This window comes from Ictalurus punctatus, chromosome 21 (assembly GCF_001660625.3).
Source record: "Ictalurus punctatus breed USDA103 chromosome 21, Coco_2.0, whole genome shotgun sequence".
Lineage (NCBI taxonomy): Eukaryota > Metazoa > Chordata > Actinopteri > Siluriformes > Ictaluridae > Ictalurus > Ictalurus punctatus.
The window spans coordinates 461,639-482,559 of record NC_030436.2 but is presented as its reverse complement, the minus strand read 5'-3'; the positions used below and the strand labels follow the sequence as shown (position 1 = coordinate 482,559).

Here is a 20,921-nt window from a genome sequence, read left to right as displayed (position 1 = left end):
TAAATATAGGTGTGCAACAATTATTGGCACCCTTTTAGTCAATACTTTGTGCTATATCCCTTTGTCAAGATAACAGCTCTGAGGCTTCTCCTATAACGCTGATGAGGTTGGAGAATACATGGCGAGGGATCTGAGAGCATTCCTCCATACAGAATCTCTCCAGATCCTTCACATTTAGAGGTCCACGCTGGTGGACTCTCCTCTTCAGTTCACCCCACAGGTTTTCTATGGGGTTCAGGTCAGGGGACTGGGATGGCCATGGCAGTACCTTGATTTTGTGGTCAGTAAACCATTTTTGTGTTGATTTTGATGAATGAATGAAGATCCATCCATGGCCCATTTGAAGCTTTCTGGCAGAGGCAGTCAGGTTTTCATTTAATATCTGTTGATATTTGAGTCCATGATGCCATGTATCCTAACAAAATGTCCAGGTCCTCTGGCAGGAAAACAGCCCCAAAACATTAACGATTCTCCTCCATATTTAACCGTGGACATGAGGTACTTTTCCATATGGCTATCTCTCTGTGTGTGCCAAAACCACCTCTGGTATTTATTGACAAAGCTCTATTTTGGTTTCATCTGACCATAGAACCCGATCCCATTTGAAGTTCCAGTAGTGTCTGGCACACTGAAGACGCTCGAGTTTGTTTTTGGATGAGAGTAGGGACTTTTTTTCTTCAAACCCTTCCAAACAACCTGTGGTGATGTAGGTGACTTCAGACTTTCTAGAGAGTTTCTGACCCCAAGACGCAACTAACTTCTGCAATTCTCCAGCTGTGATCCTTAGAGATTTTCTGGCCACTCGAACCGTCCTCTTCACAGTGCGTTGAGACGATATAGACACACGTCCAATTCCAGGTTGAATCATAACATTTGCATAGCTTGTGTTATTTTCTTTTTTTTCTTCTTCTCATTTTATGAAACTCAACAACCTTTTGCTGCACATCACGGCTGTATTCCTTGATCTTACTTACTGTTATCAAGGCTCGAAATTGTGACCATTTTTGTCTCATATACTCCTGAAATGTAATATTTGTGACCTTAAAATATATTTGGGAGCATTTGTGTGAGTGCAAATAATTGTTGTGGTGTGACCTGTTTTCATTTCTCTACAAAATGTTTGCTAATTACTGCACAGTATGTGCCTGCTGTGAGCCTACAGAGACTGGTCCACCGTTCGCCACAATCATACAGAGGTTGCAGGTGACACTGTGTTTGCCACCGAATCCTCATATTTAAGCGTGAGTGATGGTGTTGCTTTTTAAATGAAAGATATATTATATATATAATATCATATGTATGTGTATATATAAAATATGTATATATGTATAATTGTAGCTGTGGTGCTCCTATTTTTTTTTCCAATTGGGAGCACCAGTGCTACCTAATTAAAAAAGTTTATTTCAAGCCCTGGTTATGAATGACTAAGGGAATTTTGCCTATGTTTTACCTCATATTTATACCCCTGTGAAATAGGAAGTCATGCTTGAACAATTTCCTGTTCCTAGTCACCCAGGTGTACAAAATTTTTTTAAAATATCAATTGAATTATACTTCAAACATATTTTTCTCATATGAATTCATAGGGGTGAAAATAATTGTTGCACATATATTTAACAAAGATTCTCTTTTAATAAACCTGTGATGTTAAATTTTTTTTTAACAAAATATCAAAGGTTAAACAAATAGACAATTTTCACAGCCTTCTTTGTTCATATTTACCAAGGGTGCTGATATTAGTGGAGGGCTATATATATATATATATATATATAAAATACATATGTTAGAGCGGCACCGATGTATCGGCTGAAGGCTATTTTTCCCGCTATGGGCCGATAGTTTAAAAACATCTGATGGTCAGGGCCGATTATATCCTGTCAATAAAAAGAGGGCAAGAAAACACATAAATTTTGTAAAGATGATGTGTCTTGTGTGGAATGATTACAAAACTTCAGTTTGTAATCTCTGTAAGCTCTGCACTGCTAAAAATTTTACACCGGAAGTAGCAGCAGTGAAACGAGTCAGTTTCAGTACACCGTCAAAAGATTTAAATGAAGATGAGTTGTAAAAAGGTATATATTGCACAGAAAAATATTTGTAGAGTAGTATATTTCATATCCAGTTAATGTTAATGAGTTAATATAAGAAAAAAAGTTTAAATTAGGCCAATATATTACCAGTTTGATGAATTAGAAATTTGTTTGTTTGTGGTGAGTGAATGTGAGACTAACAGGAGTTTTTTTTTTTTTTTAAGAATTCGGTCACTTAATTCTGTTAATATGAATTAATAACATTCAATAAGTTAAGAAATCTTACTTTAATCTTCAGAATTGAGTTCATGTGTTAATGTTAATTAGAGTAATGTGTTTTCTGTTTATGAGACCAGTTACTGTGAAACAACTTGTTGAAATGGAGAGAGTAATGTTTTTATTTGCATTTCTTTAAGAATTGTGCAGCTAATTATTATTAACTTAAAAGAAGGTATAAAAGGCAGAACTATTGGTATCGGCTGATATCACTCTGAATAATCGGTTATCGGTATCGGCTGAGAAATTTAGTATCGGTGCAGCTCTAATATGTATATGTGTGTTTATATACAGCAATGTGCAAAAGTTTTAGGCACATGCAAAGAAAAGCTGTGGAGCAAAGATGTCTTCAAAATAATTAAATTAAATGTTTCTACATTTTAAAAAAATACTGTAAAGAGCTGTAAACCGTAGTAAATGAAACAAAGTCAATATTTGGTCTGACATAAAAATAAAAATAGTAGTCTCCGGTACAATTTGTGCAGTTTAATAAGGAATTACACGTTTTATAGCGCATCTTGCAGAACCAGCCACAGTTCTTCTGGAGACTTTGATGGACACACTTGCTTTTTATTTTTGCAGCAAACCCCAACAGCCTTCATTGTGTTTTTGGTCTCTTACGTAATATGCTGTTTTATTTTATGAATACAAACATTTAATTTTGTGCTAGAAAACTAATGTTTGGGAATTTAAAATGTTTTTTTTGTACTGATTTGATAATGTAGAAGTCACAATATTAAAAAAAAAATATATAACAATGTTTGTATTAAAAAATGGTGTCTAATACTTTTTATGTATATAATAAATAAATAAATTGGACAAACAGTTGTGCTCATGTATAGCTTTAGTCTGAAGTTTTTATTTGTAACACTCAGTTTTATTTTAAATTAATGTAATAATGGTATTGAAATTTTGACTTTAAAAAAATCTGGTTGCCCCCGAAAAAATAATCGGCCGATTAATCGATTATGAAAATAACTGTTAGTTGCAACCCTAATTACTACTCAGAAATATGCCAAAAGACTCTATCTAATAAAATGGGAGATGAGACAATCAACATACAGTGGGGGAAATAAGTATTGAACGTGTCAACTTTTTTTTCAGTAAATATATTTCCAATGAGGTTATTCACATGAAATTTTCACGAGACACCAGTATTAACTCAATAAATCCAGACATATAAAGAATTCACAACATTAACGTCCATAAGTAAAGTTATATGTAATAAAGTGGAATGACACAGGACAAAAGTATTGAACACGCTAAGAAAAAGCAGTTCTCCAAGGTAAAATAAGGCATGGTAAGGAACCAGCTGAAATCCATATATAATTATACCCCTATCTGTGCAAATTAATATCAGCTGGGTGAGTAAATTGATGGTCTATAAAAAGGCTTTTCATTACCAAGGTGACACACAAGAAACGTCTCATGATGGGTAAAAGCAAAGAGCTCTCCCAAGACCTTCACAACCTTATTGTTGTGAAACATATTGATGGAATCAGATATGGACGTATTTCAAAACTTCTGAATCCTCCAGTAAACATCATTGGGGCCGTTATCCACAAGTGGAAGCAACATCACTCCATCATCAACCGGCCACGCACAGGAGCTCCTCACAAGATTTCTGACCAGGGAGTCAGAAGAATAATCAGAAGAATAGCCCAAGAGCCAAGGACCACTCGGAAAGAGCTCCAGAAACACTTGGAGGCAGCAGGTGCCATCGTCACAGAGAAAACAATAGGCAGTGCACTCCACTGCTCACGCTCACCCGCAAGACTCCATTACTAAAGAAAAGGCATGTCGAAGCGTTTAAAGTTTGCTACAACTCATCTGGACAAGCCTATGAAATACTGGGAGAGTGTAGTCTGGTCAGACGAGAGCAAAATGTAACTTTTTGGCTGTGATACTACACACCATGTTTGGAGAAGAAATGTCACTGCACATCACCCTAAAAACACTACACCAACAGTGAAGTGTGGAGGTGAAGCATCATGGTGTGGGGCTGTTTTTCATCACATGGTACTGGCAGACTTCATATAATTGAAGGAACGATGAATGGAGTCCTTTACCGGGAGATTCTTTAGAAGAATCTGCTGCCATCCACCAGGATGATGAAGATGAGACGTGGGTGGACTTCCAGCAGGACACCGATCCAAAGCATACAGCAAAGGAAACTCTCAATTGGTTTCAGAGAAAAAAATCAAAGTGTTAGAATGGCCCTGTCAATCACCTGACTCGAATCCAACTGAACAAGGTTTAAAGACAATATGTTTAAAAGAATGGACCAAAATCACACCTGAATACTGCGACCATTAATTTCTTCATACAGGAAGCGTCTTGAAGCTGTGATTACAAAGACTTCGACACTAAGTATTAAATACATTTCCGTTAACGTGTTCAATACTTTTTTCCTGTGTCATTCCACTTTATTACACACAACTTTATTTATGGACTTTAATGTTTGGATTCCTTGAGTTAATACAAAAGTCTGGTGAAAATTTCATGTGAATAGCCTCACTGGAAATATATTTACTGAAAAAAATGTTGATGCGTTCAATACTTATTTCTACCACTGTATGAATCTGCAATTACTGATATTTGCGCAGGTGTTTTGAAAACTAATATAAACCGAGACCACCTCTAAGCCTCGCCCCCTTCCTACATCTTACATCCTCTTGGCTGGATTCAGCATAGAATATCTTTGTCATTGTACAAGTTCCACGAAATTGAATTGCAGCTTCCTTTAGCAGGGTTTTAGTGACACTGTGTGCAATATTCAGTCTGACCAGTATTCAGTATTACAGAGCAGCACCAGATAGTAGTGATACAGGTACCAGTGATAACTGCTGTGTAGTAGATTGGTGGCTGGTGTTTGTCAGTACAGTGAGCAGATATGTGGAGTATGAGAGTCTGTTCATTGCAGGCCAGTAGTTATGGATGGATTTTGGAGGACTGGTTCACTGCAGTGATTACCCTGAGGAAGAAGCTGTTCCTCAATTTGGTTGTGTGGGCATAGCATAACATAACATCTTGTAACATCTGCCAGATGGTATAAGGTCAAACAGGTAATGACAGGGGAGGGTGGAGTCCTGGTAGATGCTGGTTGCTTTCCTGAGACAGTGGGAGTTGGCTGGTAGTTGCGCTCCATTGATTTTTTTGGGCACTGGAGACAACCTGCTGCAGAACTTTCTTGTCAGATGCCTTGCAGTTGGAGAACTACACAGGGATGCAGTATGACAGGATGGTCTCTGTTGTGCATCGATAGAAGGTCACCAGCAACTGCTTGGGTAGTCCAGCCTCCTTAAGTGTCCTCAGGAAATATACCTGCTGTGCTTTCTTTGCCATTGAGGTGATGTTGAGAGACCATATGAGATGTGGACACCCAAGAACTTGAAGCAAGATAGAGAGTTGTAATCAATAAATAGCATCCTGATGTATGTGCTCAGTCTTTCTATATATATCAGGACGTTGTGGACGGCGATCTATTCGCCTTGTAAGCAAACTGATATCCAGGGAGGTAGGGATAACGTCTTTGATGTGGGAGAAGGGGAATTTCACAAGACACTTCATAGTGGTGGGTGTGAGTGCAACCGGTCAATAGTCATTTTGGTTGCTGATATTTTACTTATTCTAATTTTAAAATGATTATATAAAAAATATTTTTTACACTATTTACTGCCCGTAACAGCTCACTGAGCTTTTGCAATTGGTGCTGCCTGTTCTTTGCACAGCTGTATTATTACACCCTCCTGTACTCTACTTCAATGTGAAATAGTGGAAATGCTTATTGTCCTGTCTTATTTTAGGTTATAGGTTCTGGATGTTTTTAAAAAGGTAAGTTGATTATAGGGGGAAAAAAATCTATATTGCGCAAGCCTATTTTTTATTTAATAATTTAGAGTTTGTGCCAACCCTCACTTATTTCTGGCATTTTTAAGGAATAAAAATTTTTAAAATGAAGAAGCTAAGGAGACGAAGTTGTCAAATTGCATTCGGCAGAAGACGGAGCAGTTCCTCCAACCATACAGATCAGGATATTCTTCTCCGCTCTCCCTCCCCATGTAGGCTTAATTTCTCCTTGTCCAGAGACACACTCACATATGCCCAGTCTCAGAAAATGTTGGAGGTAGAACTTGAGGGAAGAGTTCATCAGATTAATGTTTCTGACCCACTCAAAGTCATCACAGAGGATGAGATGCTGGCGCAGGACCTGGCAGAGTGCAACAGCAACAAAGAGAACAGCGAGCAGATTGCAAGCTATGCTCAGCGGGACCACACAGTCTCATCATATAAGGACAGGAGGAAAGAAAACAAACATGGTGGCAGAAGTAGACATTCTGGTGGCCACCACTACACCCACAACCATTTGAGCTCAAGTTATCACACTCAGTTAGTGAGCTCTCTACCTAAGCCCACCTTCCACTGGGTGGACACCTACGCACCATCAGAGGCTCGTCCTCTTCCTGTGGCCTACTACCGTTATGTGGAGAAGTCCAATGAGGAGCTGGAGATGGAGACGGAGTATGACATGGATGAGGAAGACATGGCTTGGCTGGAGATTGTCAATCAGAAACGTGTATCAGATGGGCATGCCTCAGTCTCTCCTGACACATTTGAGTTACTGATTGACAGGTTGGAGAGGGAATCTATTCTGGAGTCCCGGAGCCAAGTCTTGTCCCAGAGCGCCATTGATGAAGATGCTTTCTGCTGTGTGTGCCTGGATGACGAGTGCCTTAACAGCAATGTCATCTTGTTTTGTGACATCTGCAACTTGGCTGTGCACCAAGAGTGTTATGGTGTTCCCTACATACCTGAAGGCCAGTGGTTATGCCGCTGCTGCCTGCAGTCCCCTTCTCGGCCTGTGGACTGTGTCCTTTGCCCAAATAGAGGAGGTGCTTTTAAACAGGCCAGCGATGGCCGCTGGGCCCACGTAGTTTGTGCTATCTGGATCCCTGAAGTTTGCTTTGCTAACACAGTATTCCTAGAGCCTGTAGAAGGAGTGAATAACATTCCCCCTGCAAGATGGAAACTCACTTGCTACCTGTGCAAACAGAGAGGGAGGGGGGCATCCATTCAGTGCCATAAGGCCAACTGTTACCGAGCATTTCATGTCACCTGCGCTCAACGGGCTGGGCTCTTCATGAAGATTGACCCAGTCTGTGAGACTGGCACTAACACCACATTCACTGTGAAGAAGACTGCCTTCTGTGGGAACCATTCTCCTTTTGGAGCACAAATGGGGTACAGTGAAGTGGCTGGAGGCTTTGTAGGGGGTAGGGGTCAAAGGTCATACACTCTAGGACCTGCAGTTCAGCAAAATCAGCATGGGAGCAAAAAGGGTTCGGTCGCACAGCAACAAAAGAAGACAAGAAAGAATGCAAATGGAGTGTCACGCAAGTCAGCAGTGCCTCTACTCCTTGTGCCCCAAATCCCTTCCTACAGGTAAGACTTCCTGCATTTCCTCTCACAGACTACCAACCTATTTAATTTTTTATGCCATTCAGTGTACCAATACAGAAAAATGATTCATTTTAATAGATGTATGGAGGAATGAAGACTTGATTTGCACTACTTCTTAACAGGCTTAATAAGATTTGCACAGGCATGCCAGTACAGAGGAAGAACCAGTTCATGCAGAGGCTTCATAATTATTGGCTGCTAAAACGCCATTCCCGCAATGGAGTTCCACTCATCCGTCAGCTCCACTCACACCTACAAGTTCAGATGAATAAAAAGGTCAGGAAGCCTTTATGACTTTTGAAACATGTAGTCTTATGGGCTGTATTCAGAGTTGAGTTAAGTCCACAATAAGGATTTAATTGTGCACATTGGTATTAAGACCTCAGATATAACTTCAGACATAAGGAGTATTCAGAAGCTATGAGAGCATTATGCACATGGGATGGAGTTTGTCTAAAACAGAGGTGTGTCTAAGTTACGTGCGGTTCTGAGCTTGAATTTAAGTGCATTTTCCTAGAATAAAATCGGTTCGAGTGAGGATGAAGGATGAGTATGAAGTCCTGTGCCGCTATCTGGCCATTTGACTTAACCACAATATGTCACTGAATTATTATTTTTTTTGGGTGTAAATATACTTTGCAATTTTGGAATGCCGTTTGAGGCAAATATTAAATATATAAACATGACAGAAATTATTGATAATATTGTCCCTTTAAAGTCCACAAAAACTTTCTGTTTTGCACTAAGGACATAATTGGAGAACATTGGGATAAAATAGTTTTTATCCTGCACACACATACAATTTCGAACTTGATTTAGTATCTCATGGCTTCATTAAGTTGCACATGAGTCGCTATCAGCTCAAAATAAAAAAAATTTTAATGCAAAATTATAGAATGTGCTTGATCAAGTGCTAATTCATAAGCTGCAGAATAATTAGTAGGGATGCACCGAATGTTCGGCAACCAAAATTATTCGGCTAAAAATAGCAAAAAAGCATTTTCGGTGTTCGGCCGAATAAGTGAAAAGGCCAAATAAATTTGACCGAACAATGACGTGTTTGATGACGCGCCAAATAGCCTAGCAACCAGAGAGAGATGCGTGCACGACCTCCACTTCCAGCGGCGTGCGCATGCACAAGCTATGTGCACGAGCGCATGCTCTTCGGATGTTGATAACCGTGACATTGTTTACTGTGGACACGTGCGTTTGTTTTGTCACTGTTCCGGAGTATTCTGTCACGTCGCGAGACGCAAGGGTGTAGAGTACGGAAGCAGGTAAAGACGTATTTATTTAAGGGAACATAACATTAACAACGTATCTAACTATACTCTACCTACTATAATACTCAGCGAGGTGTACAGGGACGTGAGCGGTATATATCCCCAATATAATCAGCCGTATAAAACCCAATAGAACCGTTTTCTGCACTCTTGTCAATGCACTTTTTAATGCACTTTTTTGTTGTAGGCTACAGAATGTTCCATTCTTTCAGCAAGAATGTTCCATTCTTTTACTCATTTATGTATTTAAAGTTATATTGTGCCTTGATGGTAGCCAATGACTGCTGGAATGAAAAAAAATGTTCAGTGTTAAATAAATATTTTGAAATTGTAGTTTTTGTAATTGATTTTTTTTCTTTGAAAAGCAAGACAAAATAGTAAAAAGCACATTTTGACTATTTAATTTATGCAGTGGTGAAAAAAATGCTAAAACAAATGGAAAAAACGCAAAAAAACATGTTCAGTCTTCGGCCAAGTTTTTCATTATATTCGGCTTTGGCCAAGAATTTTCATTTTGGTGCATCCCTAATAATTAGTGGGGAAGCCATATTGTTAGATTAAACCAAACTTGCAGTGATTTAATATTATAATAACAACTAGAACTAGTAATGCAGATATACTGGACTCCTTTTAGATTTATATTCAGTGCTTGCCAACCTCTCACATATCATCAGTCTCTTTTATTTGCCATTTTTAAATTATCTCTTGCCTTTGTGTTACATCATATTGCATTTGACAGCAAAGAAATTAATGCTATTTCCTTCATTAGTCTGCATTTTCTATTCCTGAATTTTTTATTGTGCTTGTATTTAAAGTCGGTGGTCTAGACACCACATCAAAACTCTGACACTACATACAGGTGATTTTTAATAATCTTAATGGCAAGTTCAGAATGCCTACTTAAGTACCTACATAACCGAACTCTGAGTATGCACACATTCACCCATAAATATTGAAATATCTTTATGACTTAAATTGCAGACTCTGAATACGAAGCCTATTATGAATAAGTTTGAATATTCACATTATGATCATTAATAAACTTTAAGAAATCAGCATTTTGTTTTTATTGTCTGTTAACATGTAACAAGCCGGATGCCAAGGTGCAGGCATTGAGGTTGGAGCTAAAATACTGGCAGAAGCAGCGGCAACACCTAGAGAAAGCTCGACTCTTGATCGAGCTCATCCACAAGAGAGAGAGGCTCAAACGTGAACAGGTGCACATGCATGCTTTTTATTGCAAGTTAATTAACTGAGAAGAGAAACTATAGTCCCTCTGAGCACACTCTGAGTGAGTTTACACAACTATATCAAGGAATCCATTGTACTGGATACAAACATCTAAGGCATTATTGGATGTAAAAGGGAAATCCACTGAGCCAAATGCTGTTGCCATTTGGTTTTGTGATCTTTAAAAAAAAAAAAATAATGAATGGTTCCATTTGGAGATTTCACAGACATTTAATTCTGGAACCTTTTTTTTATATCCTTTTTTTTTCTTTCCTAGAACTTCTATCTATTATCTTCTATTATTTCATGTATGCATGCAGTTAATATTGTACCATGTAATAACGTACATTTGGAGTAACTTTTTTAAAATAATTTTTACTGCTTTTGTTACGTTCTTCTTTTACATCTTCCACTTCCCCTTTCTTCTTTATTCTTCTTTAAATGTTTATCATTTTCCATTATATGTCCAAGGTATTATGATGTATAGAGCATCAATATACGACAATGGATGACAATATACAGTATGTACTGAATAGGAAACCATTGATGATTCTGAATCACTGTATGTTGAAGAGGTTAAAAAATATTTATGGTAAAATAATGATGTTGCCTCATCCTGATTTTCTTTGCTTAAGAAAAAAGTTCTCATACTCCTCTTTTTTGCTTTTTTGTGAAAGCTAAAACTGCAGCAGATGAGTTTGGAACTCCAGCTTACTCCAGCCTTAGTACTGCTGCGCTCCACACTGGAGCAACTGCAAGAGAAGGACACTGCTTGCGTCTTCATTTCACCTGTCAATCTGTCTGAGGTAAATACATGAATACACAAATTTGTCCTCTGAGCTCATTTTGACCTTTATCTCTCTATAGTTTACAACAGCAGCTAGTTACACCAATTGAACTTCAGCTCTACATACCCTAGTGTGACTGTAGGTTTTCCTACATGGATGCCTTAAAGATTCCATGTCCGAAAGCCAGTTTGTGCCCATGTCTCACCATTTCATCAGTGGATAATGCTGTGTTGGACTAATGCTTGTAATTAGGATTTTCTGACTAGGAGAAACCAAAGAAAACACTACCTCATCCTTGAACTAGATAGATGTATATACAACTATACATAGAACACAACACCAGGCGTATCTTCAGGGTGGGCTAAGGCCAAAATAATAAACAAAAGAACTCTTGGATTAGAGAGCTTTTTTCCTAATAGAAACATAACAAAAATACAAATGTACTTCCCTAACTCCCTAAACCAAAAACAGAGACAAAAGGACCCCTCTCCCAAAGGAAATGGCAGCCAGTGTGAAAGTTTAAAACAGTTATTAATTTGAAATGTGAAGGTAATGTGGAGTTTTAAGAAAGAAACGGTGCTAATACTACTAGGGTTTAACAGAGAAGGTGCCAGTACTGGTAGAATACCTATAATGCAATTCTCGTCATTCAGCCGAGCGTTTTGATATGCCACATGCCTATGGTGCTGTAATTTTGTGAATCCACTTATATTGTGGTTTAACATGAGGGAGATGGGAGAGGGAGTGTATTAGGAAAGGAGAAAGAAAGGAGTAAGGAAGAATCAGGGAGAAAGAAAGGTTAGGTGTTGCAGAAAGAAAGAAAAAGAGATGGTGTTACAGAAGGAAAAGAAGTTGCAGAAAGAAAGAAGAAAGAAAGAAAGGTGTTGCAGAAGACATAAAGAAAGAAAGAAAAAGAAATGTTGCAGAAAGAAAGAAGATGTAGACAGAACAAAAGAAATTGAGAAAAAGAGAAGGTGTTAGAGCAAGAAAAGAAGAAAGAAAGGAGGGAGATAGAAAGAGAAGGTGTTGTAGAAGGAATTTCAATTTCAAAAGCCTTTTATGTACATGCTTTTAAAAACTACAAAGACCACTACGGTCTCACAGAGTCATTTCAAATTACAATAAATAAATAAAATAGGTAATTAAAATAAATAAAACTTTCAATTGCATCTGAACACTCACAGGGAGTATAAAAAAGTAAAAATGAAAAATACATAAGCTTCAAACAGTAGACACACAGTCTTCTAAAAGTTGATTTAATTTAACCTTTTCTTCTGCAACCACACATAATGCACCTTCCAGACACCATATATTCTCAAACGATACAATCATCTCCTTGTAAAACTTAAAATCAATAAATATCCTTGATATTACAAAAACCAATAAAATACTGTCCCCCGAATTTGACTCAATTGTATTTCTCCTGCTAACATATATAGCCATCTTAGCCTACCCAATGATAAAATTTATCAGCTGATGCTTAAACCTTTTATTCTGAGAGTATATAAAACCAAAAATAAAAGTTTTGATTGAAAAACTCTTGTTAAAATGGCCAAACAATCTCTGTAAAACAATAATTTAAAAAAAGGCTTCAGTCTCTCACATTGCATAAACATGTGGAAAACAGTTTGTCTCAAGGCACAGAAAGGACCTTCATGACTCAAATAAGGATTTAAAACAAATAAAAGAATTTACAGCCACTGCACCGTGCAAAATCCTCCACTGTAAATCCCCACATTTTTTGTTAATGGTGACTTGTACAAGGCTCTCCATTGCGGTTTTACAAGTTCCTTTATTTGTAAAACAGAACGCCAAGGTGTATTGACTCTTTTGTCCAGAAAAGTTTTGTTTAGAGACATCACACAAAGTTTGTAAAGATCCTTCCCAGAGGCTAACTTGGGACCCACAAAAAGTAATTCCTCAAACGTAAAAAAAAAAAAAACACCTGAACACTCATGTACATTTGATGATACACTAAAACTAGGAAATGGATCTTGGTCATTTGGACTACTTAGACCTTTGGTATATTTGTCCAGCATTCTCAGGACCTCTTCAGTGAACAGAGACCTCCATTCCACAAAGAACTGTGCGACTATACGGATTGACCTCATCTTTGTGTTCAGCAACTGCCACCGCATTCCCAAGCTCCGGTCCTGCTAGGCTCAGTAGGTCTCCCAGAGTGGTGACTCCAGCCCTGCGAAAATACTCTGTAAGCACTGGAAAAGGCTTTCTTTGTGACACATCTAAAATGGAACCATTGATGATTGACTCCTGCAGTAGCCAGTAGAGAGAACTTGTGTTTTGCATCCTCTGCACTATTAAAAGTCCCCATACTCTAAAAACACTGCGGTAAAAGACAGGGAGTTTCCCGAGGTCCATCTTCTTCGAATCCATCCAGAAAAGAGGTTTGTGCAAATCCAGCCCCTCAAATGTCCGTAAAATAACACATGCTACAGCCTGTAGACTGTCGTCCCCCCCCCCAAAAAAATAACCAAGATCGATTTGGATTTTAGACAAAACATGTACTGGAGGATCTATACATGCAAGCCTATGCCAGCGGGATGAAGCTACCAGGTTGTTGATTATAAGCACCCGCCCCCTAAAGGATATTTTTATAACTAAAAAATTCCATTTCCCCAGACGACCCTTAACCTTCTTGACAGTCCCTTCAAAGTTTTTTCCATAAACACCTCGTCCCCCAGAAACACCACAAGATACTTAAAACCATCCCTGGACCACAATAAGCGGTCTGGGAGGTTTGATGCACCATCTAACCATCTCCCGATTAACAATGCCACACTTTTTTTCCCAATTAACCTTGGCAGAAGAGACTATTCTAAAATCGTCAGAGATCTTCAACATAGTTTCAACATCCCTCTGGCTACCAACAAGTATAGCTACATCGTCTGTATATGCTTATAATTTATAAACACTCTCACATTTTGGAATTGTTATGCCTTGCAGTTCAATTCTTAGTTTTGTTAAAAAAAAGGCTCAATTGCCAAGGAATACAACATGCCTGACAGTGGGCATCCTTGTCTTATTCCCTTATGAACTTTAAAATAGCACACAAGTCACCATTAATCTTCCGTATGCTTTCACTGTCACGATACAGAACTCTTATTTTATTAATAAAATCAGAACTAAAACCAAAAGCAGTCAAGACGTTCCATAGGAAGGTATGCTCAACCCTATCGAAAACCTTCTTGATCAATTAAAACCAGACCATAATCTAAATGAAAAATCTTTCCAACTTCTAAGACATCCCTAATGAAAGAAATATTGTCATGAATGACTCGGCCTGGCACACAGTAGGTCTGGTCCGGATGAATCACCTCTTCTATGACTTTACTAAGTCTGTTGGCCAATACCTTAGAAAGCAGTCGATATTCCACACCACGAACCAAAACAGGTCTCCATGATCTTATGTCATTTAGATCCCCTTTTTTAGGCAACAGAGTCAGAACTGCTCTGCGAAAACTGAGCAGTAACCGCCCCGTGACTAAACTGTCACCCAGTACCTCCAGTAGGTCTGCAACCATTTCCAGGAGACCTTGAACCTGGCCAGGAGTTGTAGATGGTATAGGCTATGGCGCGCCCTTGTCACTAAGCTGTTTGTGTGTGTCGTCTAGGAGAGGTCATCTGTGAAGCGGACTCCTAGGTATTGAAGCTGCTTACCCTCCCGACTATGGGCCCCATTGTCCATCAGCGGGCTGTAATTCATCACTTGCTTCCTCCCATAATCAATAATCATCTCCTTAGTTTTGGTGACATTCAGGGAGAAATTGTTTTTGTGACACCATGTGGAAAGGATGTCTACTTCCTCTAGGAAGTAGTAGTCTTCCTCTTTGTTGTTAGTGATGAGGCCTACCACCACTGTAAACTTCACCAGCTTGTTGGACCTGTGTTTGGCCGTGCAGTCACTGGTATATAGGGAGTACAACAGGGGGCCCCGTGCTGAGGGTGAGTGTGGAGGAAGCGTGGTTTCCCATCCAGACCACCTGGGGGCATCCAGTCAGGAAGTGCAGGATCCAGTAGCACATGGAGGAGTTCAGTCCTAGGTTCTGGAGCTTTATGCAAAGATGTGAGGTGTCAATGGTGTTAAAGGCGGTGCTGTAATCCATAAACAACATTCTCACATAGTTCCCTTTCCTCTAGTCCTGGTGGATGAGGACAGTGTGTAGGGTGTGGTTGATTGCATCATTTGTGGACCTGTTGGTCTAGTATGCAAACTGTAATGGGTTAAGGCAGCTGGGGATGCAGAATCATACGTAGGCTCTGACCAGTTTTTCAAAGCACTTTATCACTATAGAACTGATGAATGTGATAGTCATTCAGGGATGCAGGACGGGGGTTTGGGGGGACAGGAATGATAGTGGAGGACTTAAAACATGTGGTAACAACACATTCTGGTCTGTGGTGGAACTGATGAATAAAAATGTTCAAGGCATTGGCTAGGGAAGTGCTGCCATTGTTTATGGTGGGGGGTTGGTGTTTGTAGACTGTAACAGTTTGCATGCTCTGTCACAGAGGCCTGGAATCTGCCTGCAAAAAATGCGTCTCAATCTTGTCCCTGCATTTCCTTTTTTGCTTCCCTCACTGTTTTCCTCAGGTTATAGGAAGCCACTTTGTATTCGTCCCTGCACTGTAAACAGCTGTGTGTGCTTTCAGAGCTTTTGGCATAGATCAATCAACCTATAGCTTCTGATTAGGAGAAACCTTTACAGAGCATGTGGAAATAATCAACCCTATCAGAAACTCTGTAACCAACAGAGTTTTTAACCAAGCACCGCTGCTCTGCTGTAAACTTGCTGATGTCAAGTCTTGATCTTCCAGCACATCTTGTAACGTGGCTTGTGATTGGCCAGTCCAGCACCGCACCTCCCGTGTCACCGGATCTTCCCTCCGCAGCTTTTGTCTATATTTTGGGAGTAGTAAAATGGTGTTGTGGCCTGACTTGCAGAGTGCCGGTGTTTTTATTACCTCATAGCAGTCCCTGTGTTGTGTGTGTGTGTGTGTGTATGTATGTGTGTGTGTGTGTGTGTAGCAGTGATCAATTGTCCTTACTCCCTGTGTACTTCAGATTATGTACGATTATGATTGGGGGTTCAATTCTGCCCTATACTGTGTGTGCAGAGTTTGCATGTTCTCCCCGTGCTTCAGCGGTTTCCTACGGGTACTTTGGTTTGCTCCCCCAGTCCAAAGACTTGCGTTGTAGGTTGATTGGCATCTCTAAATTGTATGTAGTGTGTGAATGGGTGTGTGTGATTGTGCCCTGTGATGGGTTGGGTCCGTGTAAAGGGGGCCCCCAGCCTGGGTAGTCTTTTCAACTACTAGTCCCTCAGAGTTCAGGGAGTGACATCAAATCAGAATGGCTGCACACAGCATCAGAAGTAAACAAACCAGTACTTCTTATCTTTAAATGAGTTATACTGTATAGAAGTATTGTTACTAGATCAATCCACATACAGACATTTTCTCAAATCTATAACATTGACTATACGGTTTGCTGTTTTTGAGCTAGCTTGTTGCTAAAAAAAGATGAATACAGAGGCATCCATGTTTTTTGCCACTTTGTATTTCAAATGCATGAAGGTCAAAAGTTACATCATTCCACGCTCCAAATTCCACTTCTGTGGTATGTTGTATGCTGCATAATGTTTTCTATTTCCACTGGCTGGTGTCATCCAGAAGATGATGGGTTCACTTTTTAGTCTGGTTCTTCTCAAGGTTTCTTTCTCATGGTGTCTCAGGGAGTTTTTCTGCACCACTGTCACCTCTGGCTCGTTCATTAGAGAACTAAATATAAATCTATATTCGGATTTCTGTAAAGCTGCCTTCTGACAATGTCCATTGTTAAAGCCCTGTATATTAAAAACTGGATTGGATTTTAGTTACAACGAATGTTAAAGGAAAGGTCCAACATTTGTTCAAATGGTGAAACTGGCTGCTGGGCAACAGACTTTTGAAAAATGAAGTGAACAGTTATGCTGCCTGCTTCATTCTGTTACATAGGTTCCAGATTATCTGGAGTTTGTTGCTGAGCCCATGGACTTCTCTACCATGCGTGAGAAGCTGGAGGCACATAAGTACTGCTCTGTGGCAGATCTGGAAGCTGACTTCAACTTAATGGTGTCTAACTGCCTGAGGTACAATTCCAGTGACACAGTGTTCCACAAAGCTGCCATGCAGCTCAAGGAGGTGGGTGGTGTCATCTTGCGGCATGCCCAGCGCCAGGCTCTTAGCACAGGCTTTGAACTTTCTACAGGCATGCATCTTCCAGACTCAGCCAGCAAAGTGAAGTCCAACCAATCCTGTTGGGACAAGGGTAAGTAGGGAGATCAGCATGTATGTGTGTGTGTGTGTGTGTGTGTGTGTGTGTGTATGTATGTATATATATATATATATATATATATATATATATATATATATATATATACACACATATACACATATATAAAAAAATATATATATTATTATAATATTATATATATATATATATATATATATATATATATATATATATATATATATATATATATGTGTGTGTGTGTGTGTGTGTGTGTGTGTGTGTGTATGTATGTATGTATGTATGTGTATACACACACACTGTGCCCTCCACTAACATTGGCACCCTTGGTAAATATGAGCAAAGACACCTGTCTTTATTGTTTAATCTTTTGTTCAGAAAATCAGAAAAATGTTTTTGTTAAATATAGGTGTGCAACAATTATTGGCACCCCTATGAATTCATATGAGAAAAATATATTTTAAGTATATTCCCATTGATATTTTACATTTTTTGTACACCTGGGTGACTAGGGGTATAAACATGAGGTAACATATAGGCCAAATTCCCTTAGTCATTCATAACAATGGGTAAGACCAAGGAATATAGCGGTGATGTGTGGCAAGAGGTTGACATCCTCTATAAGAGTTTAGAAAAAGCATTGAAAATGCCCATTTCCACCATCGGGAAAATAATTAAGAAATTCCAGTCAACTGGAAATGTTGTTATGAATCAACCTGGAAGAGGACGTGTGTCTATATCGTCTCAGCGCACTGTGAGGGGGATGGTTCAAGTGCCCAAAAAAAGTATCACAGCTGGAGAATTGCAGAAGTTAGTTGTATCTTGGGGTCACCTGCATCACCACAAGTTGTTTCAAATGGTTTCAAGAAAAAAGCTAAAGAAAAAAAAAAAAAACTTTTTTCCAGAAAAAAAATGGCCATGGTCAGATGAAACCAAAATAGAGCTTTTTGGCAATAAACACCAGAGGTGGTTTTGGCACACACAGAAGTCGCCATATGGAAACGTACCTCATGCCCACAGTTAAATATGGTGGTGGCTCTTTAATGTTTTGGGTCTGTTTTTCTGCCAGAGGGGTCCGTGTACTTTTGCGTCCATTCATTTTTCTTTTTGTAACCCATTAATGAAAAGCAAAAAATGAATGGTTGTTTTATTTTTAAAATGCAATATTGAATACTAAATTTTTAATTCGAACTGTACACACCAAATGCTGCACCAAAAATAAAATATTGACGTATTTTCAGATTTTTGTTTATGATGTTTTGCACCTTTTATTAAACATTTAAAAGATTCACAAATTAATATGAAAAAAAAATGTCGATTTTACTGGTTTTCTAAGGCCAAATTAGAACCCGGAAATTATGTTTCTGACACTCAGCTGGAGATGGCTGTATCAAAAGAAGTACAAGAAGTAAGTAATAAAATATAATGCAATTTTAATGTAATATTTATGTTAAAATATATGTGACTTGTGGTATGCATCACGGTTCTAGGATCCAGTCACTGTCATTTACCAGTGGACTGTGAGTGGGACATATCCTTACCAAATGCAACTCTCATGAATTGAATTAATTAATTACAAGAATTCATTTATTCCACCACTCTAGGCAGGACCAACCTACGGTCGTGAGTTGATGACCACTTATTTTGCAGCAAAGGGAATTCGAGCCGCAGAAAGTCACGTTGGACGAGCCCTCCAGACAATACATCGACTATACCATGAAATGAGATGCAATGTAGTATCCCAGTCCCCTGACTTGAAACCCATAGAAAACAAGTGGGGTGAACTGAAGAGGAGAGTCCACCAGCATTGACCTCCAAATTTGAAGGATCTGGAGAAATTCTGTATGGAATGGTCCTGCCGTGTATTCTAGAACCTCATCAGGCATTATAGGAGAAGACTCAGCTATTATCTTGGCAAAGGGAGGTAGCATAAAGTATTGACTAAAAGGGTGCCAATAATTGTTGCACACCTATATTTAACAATTTTTTTTTGTATAAACCTGTGTTTTGTTTGCAATTGTTTGATACCCAAGAGAGCAGAGTATTTTTGCGAATGTTTTTAACAAAAGATCAAAAAGTTAAACAATAAAGACAACTTTTAACAGTTTTCTTTGCTCATATTTACCAAGGGTGCCAATATTAGTGGAGAGCATTGTGTGTATATATATACAGCAGGGGAAATAAGTATTGAACACATCGATATTTTTTTTCAGTAAATATATTTCCAATGAGGCTATTCACATGAAATTTTCACCAGACTTTAGTATTAACTCCACCCATATCCACACACAGAAATCCATACATTAAAGTCCATAAATAAAGTTATGTGTAATAAAGTGGAATGACACGGGAAAAAAGTATTGAACACGCTAACTGAAATGTATTTAATACTTAGTGGAGAAGTCTTTGTTTGTAATGACGCTTCAAGACACTTCTTGTATGAAGAAATTAATGGTCGCAGTATTCAGGTGTGATTTTGGTCCGTTCTTCTAAACATATTGTCTTTAAATCTTGTTCAGTTGGATTCGAGTCAGGTGATTGACAGGGCCATTCTAACACTTTGATTTTTTTCTCTGAAACCAATTGAGAGTTTCCTTTGCTGTATCCTTTGGACCATTGTTCTGCTGGAAGCTCCACCCACGTCTCATCTTCATCATCCTGGTGGATGCAGCAGATACTTCTAAAAAATCTCCCGGTAAAGGACTCCATTCATCGTTCCTTCAGTTATATGAAGTCTGCCAGTACCATGTGATGAAATACAGCCCACACCATGATGCTTCACCTCCACACTTCACTGTTGGTGTAGTGTTTTTAGGGAGATGTGCAGTGCCATTTCTTCTCCAAACATGGTGTGTAGTATCACAGCCAAAAAGTTCAATTCTGCTCTCGTCTGACCAGACTACACTCTCCCAGTATCTCATAGGCTTGTCCAGATGAGTCGTAGCAAACTTTAAACGAGCTTCGACATGCCTTTTCTTTAGTAATGGAGTCTTGTAGGGTGAGTGTGCATAGGTCTTGGGAGAGCTCTTTGCTCTCCCATCATGAGATGTTTCTTCTGTGACACCTTGGTAATGAAAAGCTTTTTTATAGACTTACTAACAATTTACTAACCCAGCTGATATTAATCTGCACAGATAGGAGGTATGGATTTCAGCTGGTTCCTTGTCTTACCTTGCCTTGGAGAACTGCTTTTTCTTAGCATGTTAAATACTTTTTTCCCGTGTCATTCCACTTTACTACACACAACTTTATTTATGAATTTAATGTTCGGATTCCTGTATATGTTTGGATTTCCTGAGGTAATACTGATGTCTGGTGAAAATTTCATGTGAACAAAGTCATTGGAAATATATTTACTGAAAAAATGCTGACACGTTTAATACTTATTTCCCCCACTGTGTGTGTGTGTGTGTGTGTGTGTGTATATATATATAATGTGTATATTTACATTTACATTATAATGCCTGTACAATCTTCCAGAAAGATTTACTTTTGATAACAATGAAAAATCTTTACAATCTACGTATAATTTCATATATTTTTT

The 20,921-nt window shown here is 38.7% G+C and overlaps 1 protein-coding gene across 6 annotated transcripts in view; it reads left to right on the top strand.

Annotated features, from left to right (window-relative positions):
- brpf3a (bromodomain and PHD finger containing, 3a) overlaps window positions 1–20,921 on the top strand; it is a 37,791-nt gene that overhangs the window by 1,476 nt on the left and 15,394 nt on the right. For 3 of the 6 annotated variants that reach the window (XM_047149404.2, XM_017450918.3, XM_017450919.3), the window contains 6 exons: window positions 6,113–6,140; window positions 6,245–7,748; window positions 7,889–8,042; window positions 10,141–10,266; window positions 10,957–11,085; window positions 17,083–17,395. In XM_047149404.2, coding sequence (XP_047005360.1) covers window positions 6,262–7,748; window positions 7,889–8,042; window positions 10,141–10,266; window positions 10,957–11,085; window positions 17,083–17,395 — 2,209 coding nt within the window. In that variant the 5' untranslated portion in view covers window positions 6,113–6,140; window positions 6,245–6,261. The remainder of the gene's footprint in view (window positions 1–6,112; window positions 6,141–6,244; window positions 7,749–7,888; window positions 8,043–10,140; window positions 10,267–10,956; window positions 11,086–17,082; window positions 17,396–20,921) is intronic. The other 3 variants (XM_017450917.3, XM_017450916.3, XM_017450915.3) reach the window with 2 other exon arrangements.